This window comes from Eurypyga helias, unplaced genomic scaffold (assembly GCF_000690775.1).
Source record: "Eurypyga helias isolate BGI_N326 unplaced genomic scaffold, ASM69077v1 scaffold18619, whole genome shotgun sequence".
In the NCBI taxonomy this organism is placed as follows: Eukaryota; Metazoa; Chordata; class Aves; order Eurypygiformes; family Eurypygidae; genus Eurypyga; species Eurypyga helias.
In genome coordinates, this window is record NW_010274158.1 from 21,151 (window position 1) to 31,329 (window position 10,179).

General features: G+C 56.0%; 1 protein-coding gene across 1 annotated transcript in view; it reads left to right on the forward strand.

Moving 5' to 3' along the window:
* KCNH6 (potassium voltage-gated channel, subfamily H (eag-related), member 6) overlaps nucleotides 1-9,758 on the forward strand; it is a 28,517-nt gene extending 18,759 nt beyond the window's left edge. Inside the window, exons 6-15 of the mRNA XM_010159734.1 lie at nucleotides 1,033-1,461; nucleotides 2,242-2,641; nucleotides 2,931-3,130; nucleotides 5,011-5,263; nucleotides 5,724-5,917; nucleotides 6,461-6,560; nucleotides 6,838-7,125; nucleotides 7,561-7,741; nucleotides 8,881-9,079; nucleotides 9,471-9,758. Coding sequence (XP_010158036.1) covers nucleotides 1,033-1,461; nucleotides 2,242-2,641; nucleotides 2,931-3,130; nucleotides 5,011-5,263; nucleotides 5,724-5,917; nucleotides 6,461-6,560; nucleotides 6,838-7,125; nucleotides 7,561-7,741; nucleotides 8,881-9,079; nucleotides 9,471-9,758 — 2,532 coding nt within the window. The remainder of the gene's footprint in view (nucleotides 1-1,032; nucleotides 1,462-2,241; nucleotides 2,642-2,930; nucleotides 3,131-5,010; nucleotides 5,264-5,723; nucleotides 5,918-6,460; nucleotides 6,561-6,837; nucleotides 7,126-7,560; nucleotides 7,742-8,880; nucleotides 9,080-9,470) is intronic.
* The last annotated feature ends 421 nt before the right edge of the window (nucleotides 9,759-10,179 follow it).

Here is a 10,179-nt window from a genome sequence, read left to right on the forward strand (position 1 = left end):
GAGCCTTTGGGATGCCCTTGAACAAGCTGGGTGTCAGTGCAGGAAGGATCAGGCCCTTCTTCCTGATCTATTGTCAGTCGTGGTGGTGTTCATCACTGTGGCCTCCCTCCTCTCCTTCACAGCCCAGCAAAAAGCACCCTTTTAGCTGGGGTCTTGGTGCCGGGAGAGGGCACTGAGGTACCCCTCGCCCACCTCCATAGATGGCATTGGTGGCCAGCACCACAGGGACACCCGGGGGACAGCGGAGTGGAGGGGCAGGCAGGGAGGATCCGGCAGCCCCAGCTCCAAATAAGCCCCTTCATGCCACCATCTCTCAGCACCCAAAGCAGGACAACCCTCCTGGTCCCCAGTGCCTTGCACTGCGTCCTCAGGGTGGCTTCAGAGCTCATCAGGAACTGGTATTGGTCCTGGAGGGGGGAGATGGGATAGGCCTGGGACATGTGGGGAATCACTGGTGCCGTGGGAGCCTGTCACCATGTGGGCAGACAGACCTGGGGACACATGACAATATGGGAGGGTGTCTGTGTGCATGAGATGGTGTTTGCACGTTGGTGGCCACAGGTCACCCCCTCCCCAGGAATGCTCAGAAATGGGCATTGCCCGAGGCCAGGCTTTGCTGAGGGTGGCCCAAGCAAAGGGATGTCCCCAGAGCTGTCCCCACAGCCCCCTGCCAGGGACACCCAGCAACTCCCGGGCTGGTGACACAGAGCTGAAGGCACAAGGAGGCATGACAGGAGACACTTTCATCCCTGCCAGTGTGGGAGGGTCTGAAAGGCATGAAGGGGGGTAAACACTTGCCCCAGGGGTGTTCTGGCCGCTAGAGATGACAACTTGGTGTCAGGCATTGTGTGCAACTCAGCTTGTGGCCTCCTGGACAAACACACATGAAGGCCACAAAGGTGAAAAGGGTGTAGGAAACCAACTGCATGCTCCTCACTGCCCTACCAGCACATGGGAGCCCCTTACCTGGCTTTTGGCCTTATCCAACCTCTCTCCTGGTCTCCTGTCATCCTCACACCTATGTCCTGGCAGGTGCTGTCCCTGGGCGCTGACGTCCTTCCTGAGTACAAACTGCAGGCGCCACGCATCCACCGATGGACCATCCTGCACTACAGTCCCTTCAAGGCCGTGTGGGACTGGCTTATCCTTCTGCTGGTCATCTACACAGCCGTCTTCACCCCCTACTCAGCGGCCTTCTTGCTCAACGAGGAGCAGGTGGAGGAGAAGCACTGGGACTGCAGCTACTCCTGTGACCCACTCAACATCATCGACCTCATCGTGGACATCATGTTCATTGTCGACATTGTCATCAACTTCCGTACCACCTATGTCAACATCAATGACGAGGTGGTGAGCCACCCTGGCAAGATCGCCATCCACTACTTCAAGGGATGGTTCCTCATTGACATGGTTGCCGCCATCCCCTTTGACCTGCTCATCTTCCGCTCCGGCTCTGACGAGGTACAGGCAGGCCCTGGAGGTCCATCGGGACAGGAGGGGATGTATGGATGGATGGGGAAAGAAGTATGGGAGAGAAAGAGGGGGATATGGGTTGATAAAAGCAGTAGATAGCTAGATTTCCAAGGAGAGGGTTGGTCAGTCAGAGGGATGGGCAAGGGTGTTATTACATGTTTTTGTTAAGCATTTTGGACTTGGGGTTTTATTGAGTAGGGTCAGAGAGCCCCACCGACCCTACTGCATGTGCTAAGGTAGTGTCTAACTGGACCCACTCCCCTCTGGGGGTGACCCAGCAAAGCAGGCTGGGAGCTCAGTTTAGGGACTGGCCCCACATTCCAATGAGGCCAAATTTGGTTTTGCATTGCCAGCTGAACTCAAAATGTTGACAATGGCACAGCTCCTATCGTTACTGCACTATGCGGAGGCCCCACGTCGGCTGAGAGCCTGTGGGGTGGGGTGAAAGGTGGCTGTTTGGGAAGTAACGGTTGGCAAGGTGAGGACCCATCAGGAAACATGGGGTTGGCTTTGGCTCCTCTCGCTTGCTCACCTGTAATCCTAGGACTTGTTCCCTTTATGGTCACTGGAGGGAAACTGCCCTTTCTGTGGCACGATCCATCTAACCTCTTTCAGATGTCACCTCCAGCACAAGTTGATTCATGCTCTAGAAATGCATTTTTATATTTTTATCCTTCAAAGGGAGCGTGGCTAGGCAGAAGACGTGCCTTTCTTTGGCTAGATTTATCCCCTGCTTGTCCCTGAGGTTTCTCACCTCCTCTCCTGCAGACCACCACCCTCATCGGCCTCCTGAAGACCGCCCGGCTGCTGCGCCTGGTCCGCGTGGCCCGCAAGCTGGACCGCTACTCTGAGTACGGAGCAGCCGTGCTCTTCCTGCTCATGTGCACCTTCGCCCTCATCGCCCACTGGCTGGCCTGCATCTGGTATGCCATTGGCAACGTGGAGCGGCCCTACATGGAGCACAAGATCGGCTGGCTGGACAACCTGGGTGACCAGATCGGCAAGCGCTACAACGACAGTGACCTCTCCTCTGGCCCATCCATCAAGGATAAATATGTCACTGCCCTCTACTTCACCTTCAGCAGCCTCACCAGCGTGGGGTTTGGCAACGTCTCACCCAACACCAACTCTGAGAAGATCTTCTCCATCTGTGTCATGCTTATCGGCTGTGAGTGCCTGCGTGTGTCCCGCTGTCCCCGTCCCTGCTTTGGAGGTTGGAGGGCCTGTTCTGGGGAGAAAAGGGGAGAGCACGTGGGATTTTAAGAGAGCATTTCCCTCTGCCTATGCCTCTTCTGTACAGACAAATGGATGGAGTGGTAGATAGAAATACAGGTTTCAGAAACCCACTGGTTTCAGGTTCATGGTGATAAGGGGTTTGGAAATCTACTGTTTCCAGGTCTGAGGTAGCTGGACATGCATGTCCCCATGTCCTGCTGAGTCCTGACCTCTCGTTGCAGCTCTGATGTATGCCAGCATCTTCGGCAACGTCTCTGCCATCATCCAGCGCCTGTACTCGGGCACAGCCCGCTACCACACGCAGATGCTGCGGGTCAAAGAGTTCATCCGCTTCCACCAGATCCCCAACCCCCTGCGCCAGCGCCTGGAGGAGTATTTCCAGCATGCCTGGTCCTACACCAACGGCATCGACATGAATGCGGTGAGTGCGGGCTGGGGAGTCCCCATGTCCTCACGGCATCTTGTCCTGAATGACACAGAGTCAATCTCTGGGTCCACCCAAACCTTTCCATCCCTTAGACCACGGCGGAGAGAAGGCAGAAGACTTAGGAGTCTGTCTGCCTGTCTGCCCCGTGTTTCCTTTTCTCCTCCTCTCCCTCCACACCTATCCAGACATTTTCCAGGGCCATGATGGCATTTCTTGGCCGGAGAGCGGGTTTGGCGCCGGCGTGCTGGTGAGGAGCTCAGAGCCCCCATCGGTGCCGAGCACTTTCAGGGCAGTGTCTGTTGGTGTTACAGAGCTGTGGAGCCGGTATCGATCCAGCTCCTCTCTACACTGCCGGTTGCTAAGCAAAGTGCATCCCGCTCTCGGCGGCAGGGAAAGGAGGGCATTTAAATAAACCTCGATCCATTTTAATTAGAGCCCTGAGAGGCAGCTGTTTGTTAGCAAAGGGGGGATCAATGGCGGAGCCGCTCTGGAGAGGCACCGTGTCGCCAAGCCTGGCGGGGAGGCTTCTGCCGATGGCACTGGGGCACCACGGTGGTGAGGAGGGGGCTCAGCTGGGGAGTCCCAGGCTGGGGCTGGGGTGGCAGAACTCGGGTCACAGCCACGGGGTCCAGCACACAAACGTGCTGGCTCAGCTGGCTGCAAGGCAGAGAAAGGAATGAGAAAGGATGAGGCAAAGAGAGAGATGGGACCTGGTACTCCCTGTCTCTCAGCCCTGGGCAGGCCATTAGGCTGCTCATTCCCAGCTCATGCCCCCTTTTTTCCTAAGACTTGATCTTTCTCCATCCCTGGGCACTAGTGGGACGTGGATTTGAATGAATTCAACCTCTCCATCTTCCACTGCTGCTGCCTCGTTAAACAACTAGGCAGCATTTGGGGATTTGCTGCTGGGAGAGCATCGGATTAAACCTCTTCCATGGAGGAGGCACCCTGGCCTGGACATCGGTGGCAATAACTAGAAGCAAAGCCGTGGCACCCTACCAAGCACAGGTTCTCCTGGCTTAGTGCAAACCCAGGTCACAAATCCCCTGTGATGAGCTGAGCTTGCAGCTTGGACGTGCTGCCGCTCACACCGATTCCTTCTGGATGCTGCTGAGATGCAATATGATCTAATCAATCATCCCACGGCCCGATCAATTGGTCCACCCCTGATTTCCCAGTAGGGAAATTAAGGCACTGCCGCCAGCCTGTGAGATCATGTCAGAGCCAGCTATGAGCCATGCTTGCCAGCCCCAGCCTGGTTATCCCAGATTTGGCCACCAGCAAGAAGAGTGAGAATAGAGGGGGACCCCGGGGCCATATTCTGCTCTCCAGAAAACTCCAAACCCAGGTGGATTTTACTCTGGCACCATGAGCCATTGGTGGCAGCAGCTTTCTCTATATTGCGAGTTTTACCTTGATTTTACCTTCAGATTTAGCTTTTGTTCAATGTGAGGTATTTGCCACGGGTATATTTAGCTGTTGCTGCACACAACTGGCCCATGCTGCTTCTTGGCATTCAGGCAGGTGCTGTTTAATTAGGACAGCACCTCGTTAACCAGTTTATGCTCTCATTCAGCCAAGATTAGTGGGCGTAACGATCAAAAGGGGGATATGCCACCAGTGGGTATGAACAGATTGATCTGTTTATTATTATTTATTGCTTGGGCGTGTTCTCATCCCTGGCCACATGCAGTACAAGCCAGGGACAGGCAGGCATCGGCCAAGAGAAGATCAGATGTCCCCAGCTTTGGCTTCCTGGGCTCCCCATTTGGTCCCACCATGTCACGCCGTGTGTCACACAGCCTCCTAGCGCTGCCACAGCGGTACTTCCCGGGGACAGTGTCACGATGGCACCTCTCCCTTGCTCTTTGCAGGTGCTGAAGGGTTTTCCCGACTGCCTGCAGGCAGATATCTGCCTCCACCTCAACCGCACGCTGCTGCAGAACTGCAAGGCTTTCCGAGGAGCCAGCAAAGGCTGCCTGCGCGCCCTGGCCATGAAGTTCAAGACAACCCATGCGCCGCCTGGAGACACCCTGGTGCACTACGGAGATGTCCTCACCACACTCTACTTCATCTCCAGGGGCTCCATTGAGATTCTCCGGGAAGACATTGTGGTGGCCATCTTAGGTGGAAAAGTCCTTCCTTCTGGGACACCGAGGGGTGATGGGCAAGGAGGGATGCGTGAAGGGTGATGGGCAATGAGCAGTGGACCAGAGGGTGGCAGGTGAGGGGTGAAGAACTTCTGCAGGTCCTTGAGAAGGGAGGGCTGTTCCTCAACCTCTGGCTGGTCACCACACCAGTGGACAGGGAATGGAGGCTCCTGGAAGATGGCAGGAAGAGGCCACAAAAGAGTGAGGAGAGCGGGGCATGGCTCAGCATTACCCAGGCATCACTGATGACCCTCTGCTCTGGCTTGGTCTCCCCATCAGTGATGGCTTTCACAGCATAATCCCCAGTATCCACAATCAGGGTTGGGGTTGTTGGACATCCCTTTGATCATGAGCCCCAAAGTGGGGTCTGCTGGTCCAGTATATCTGGAGCTGGTGTGGGTGCCCACCTCCCCTCAATGAGCTGTCTCTTGGCACAGGAAAGAACGACATCTTTGGGGAGCCCATCAGCCTCTACGCTCGCCCAGGGAAGTCCAATGCCGACGTGAGGGCCCTGACCTACTGTGACTTGCACAAGATCCAGCGGGAGGACCTGCTGGAGGTCTTGGACATGTACCCAGCCTTCTCTGACAACTTCTGGAGCAACTTAGAGATAACCTTCAACCTGCGAGATGTGAGTGCCAGGGCTGTCCTAGGGAGGGATGTGGTCAATGCCTTAAATTTGGCAAATGGGAGGGCTGAAGCAAGGATGTCAGCAGTTAGGTACAAGCTTCCTCTGAACATTCCTTTTAAAATAACCATGTTTGCAATCCATGAAAGGTTTGGAGAGTTTTTGTCATTACTGTTTGACTCTTGAACTTATGACTGGATTTTGACCTTTCCTGACACTTTTTTCAGAGACACATGGAAAGACAGAAAAGGAAGTCAAATTCCCTCTATGTCCTGTCCCATCCCAGGGTGCTCTTCCCTCCCCATGGCCCTGACATCCTCAGTGCTCAGTCTCAGAGCACTGAGGCCAGCCTCTAGGATCCCCTGAGCTCCACAACCAGTTCAGGTGTCATTGGGTGGGACAGGGCAGAAGAGAGACAGAGGTGGATGGGGACCAGCCCTAGGAGGATGCTGTATGGGCCCTAGCCCCTGTTGCACCCAGGGTCATGGCACCCAGGGACAGGACATGGCACCCTTTCCCTGGTGACCAGCCCTTCTCATCCCTCAGGCAGACAGCGTTCCCCGCTCACCGCTCAGTGAGGAGTATGACTGCACCTACCGGCGGGCACGCCGACGCAAGAACTCCCTTTGCCAGCCCAACAAGCCTGGTGAGTCCCACAGAATCGGCAGAGCCTGGCTTGCAGGGCTGGGGAGCAGGATCATCATTTAATTACCGGCTTGACAGGTGCCCTGAAGCAGAGGTGGCTGTCGATGCCTCTATCCCTGCAGACCAGCCTGTGTGTCCCCACCATGGGGCCACCCATATTGCCTTCTCTCCCTCCCTCTCCTTAGGATTCTCCAGCCCTACAGGCACCCTAGAGGAGATGGGGGCTGACTTTGCCATGTGTGGTACTCCTCAAATTAACCTGTTGTGCTGCCCTACAGACCCAGACACGGGCATCTCTGATGCAGAGCAATACCACACCTACTCAGAGCTCACCAACCCGCAGGACCCGCTGAGTAAGGACCAGTGGGATGACCTGGGCAGCAGCACCACTCCCTGCTCCCAGATCAGCGACGACGAGGCCAAGACTGGCAGCCCTATGAAAGCTGAGCCCTTCACCACATCCAAAAAGGATGACTTTGCTCTGCCCACGCTCAGCCTCATCACCACCGGCGCCGGCGGCCCAGAGGTTGGCAAGCAGGCAGCAGAGAGCAGCCAGTCTTACGCAGGTACCCACAGCTGGCAGGAGGGTGGTGAGGGGTGCTTGGGTACAGTGGCCTTGTCTTGGTGCAGAGCCAAGGAATTCACAGGAATCTGAGGGGAGCCTCGCTTGTGGCCAAGGGTCTTTGCTGCCTTTTGTCCCCCGTAATATCTGCTCTGTCCCTGTCATGCCCTGCAGTTCCTCCTAGCACCAGGGATCCCTTTGGGGCTGCCTCCAGGGGCCAATGCAATGTGCCTTCCATAGGCATGTTGGGTGCCAGTGTGACGGACTGTCCATGAGCACCTCAGATGCTAGGGTGATGGACTCTCCCTGAGCACCATGTAGGTCAGGCTGATGGCTCTCCATGAAAATCTGGTGTATTCTATAGACTCTGGAGCAACTTCAGGCCAGTGGGGCTGAGGGATGCAAGACAGAAGTGATGAGATGTCTCCTTTCCTTCCAGCCACCCCCCTGGACATCCCCAACATGTTCACCTTCTGGGAGGACCGAAGGCCAAATCAACACCCGGAGCCTTTGCAACACATCTCCTTGGTACACAGCTCGCAGGACATCCGCCAGCACAGCGACTACAGACCAGGGCAGATCGAGTCCAGGCTGGAGCTCCTGCAAGCCCAGCTCAGCAGGTGGGTAGGTCCCTGGGGCACAGGGTTGGAGAGCACCCAGGGGGGCTCCCATCACCTTCTCCTGCTCTCCAGGGGTGGCTGCCGTGGGCTCTGTGTGCAGCAGATGCCACCCCTGATCCCCTGGGACACTGCATTCCTTGGAGAGGTGGTGAGAGCACTCTGCACATGCAGCAGCTTCTCAAAGTTCAAGTCCTGGCCCTGGCTGCAGCCCAGCACCACATCTGCTGCTGTCCCACCACCCCTGGGATCTGCCACTTTGCCACTGCCTCCAAACTCGATGCAATCACAGACATGAAACCACTCACGACCTGAGCCTTTTGCAGGCCTCCTCTTCCTGTTGCAGAGATGCAAACATCCTCTTGTTCGAGCAAACAAGCCCCGTGCACGTTGCCCTCTAAATAAGAAAAAAGGCATGAGTTTTGAAGGAGAAGCAAGAGCCCACACCGGAGATGGAGGTTTAAAGGCCCCTGGCAGCGCCCACATGAGCGGCTGGCTCTCCCGCCCACGGCTGCTGCCCATGATAAACTCACTTCACCGCACAGCCCACACACGTATTTTGGTCTCTCGCCTATGCACCATCCCCGGCAGCAGGGCCTGGATCTCCCATCCACTCTGTAAGTGCTGCCAGGACCGTTGCCTGCAAGGGGGGCTGTGCCCACTCCTGCCAGAGCTGCTCATTTCAAGGACGAGGCAGAAGGAAGAGACTTATTTTACTTTTCCATTTCCTTCTATTCCTCAGTTAAAAATGGTTGGCACCAACCTGCCTTGCTCCCATCTGTCAGCACAGGCAGCTGGCCTGGAGAATTCATCCAGATTAAAACTAACCATTGCAATTTCCCCCCCCCCCCCCCCATAGCTTTGTTCAGTTCCCCACTCTAGTTCCCAGTTTGGCTTCACAAAAAAATTGGACAGGGGATGACCGAGTGCGGCAGGAGAGACGGCAGGATCGATCTCCCTGTGTCAGTGCTGGTTGGGAGCTCTCTAAAACCCTCAGCAAGCAGCACCAGGCAAAGCATCATCACCCTCGGGCAGCTGAATTGGCACCTCCTCCCCAGTGCCTCCCCTGCCCAGCCACGGGTCTGGCTCTCGTGGGATGCAGCGGGATGCACTGCACTAACAGTGGGCTGCTCTGTCCCCAGGCTGGAGTCCAGGATGTCATCAGACATTAATATAATCCTCCAGCTTCTGCAGCGCCAGCTGTCCCAAGTGCCGCCCGCATACAGCCCCATCTCGCCGTCCTCCCACAACCTGGCCATGTACGGCATCCTCCCACGGAGTCTGGAGCCGCTCGCCCCCTGTGCACCGCTGGAGGATGAGGAGACGATGACCCCAGAGCAGGTAAGACCATCCCTCCTGGCTCAGCACTGGCTGAGCTTCCTTTTTCCTGGAGCAGACGGGTCCCGGAGGGCCAGAGGTTCCCTTCAGCCTCCCTGTACCCCAAGTACAGCCCAGCACTTGTGGGTCCAGGCAAAGCCCAGGGGTCTTGAAATGGGAGTAGAACTACCTAGATGCTTCTGCCCGCTGCATCTCTGATTTCAGGGCACAGTCTATCATCTCCAGCACTACCAGGTTGCCCCATCAGTAGGGAGGGGAGTGGGTTCCTTTGCTCTGAGGCTTCCTCAGGCAAAAAATAACATTTTGGGGTTTGGAGCCTGAGGGGATGAGGAGAGAGCATGGCTACTTTGTTTTGCTTTTGTTGTAACCCAACTGGTTCCTCCTTTCCCGCCAGAGCCCGAGCTACACGGAGGTAGAAAAGTTCCACTTGAAATCCAGGGACTCCTTGTCGAGTGGGATGCACCTCACTGTGGCGTCTGACGAAACCATGACGGTCTACTCCGAGCAGGAGCACCATTCCCCACCTCTCCCGAACCCAGAGCCTCCCCACCAAAGGGCACCAAATACCCAGGGACTCTTCCGGGGCTCTCGTTTCCCTTCCCTCCCTGAGCACTTGGAGGCATCTTCCGAGCACCAGGACATTCAGAGACACCTCTCCGACCCAGTGCTTCCTGGAAGTTAGAGATGTGGGGGCTGCGAAGCAAGTCAAGAGGAACCTCCACTGCGAGCTCGGTCAGTTGATGTTGATTTTGACTGCAAGGGTAAGACGGAGGACAATGCCATTGGCTCAGGGGTATAATTTGTAGCTGTCTTCTGCCACCGTGAAAGAAAGCGTAGAGTGGCTGGCTTCCAAGGTCAACGTTTTCCAGCGGTTCCCATAGAGTAGGTTTCATTTGCACATTATAGTGAACCCAGAGCAGTTCTTTCTTATGGCCACCAACAAGCTGGCTAGGCCAAATGGTACCCACCACCTCTTCCTTGCCAAGGCTTCCTCTTGAGAACAGCACAAGCCACGGCGACCGGAGGAGAGCAGATCCACGGCTCTTAGCTGTGAGGCCACTTTGCTGTCAGCTCTTTGGAGCAGGGACCATTGCATTGGTACT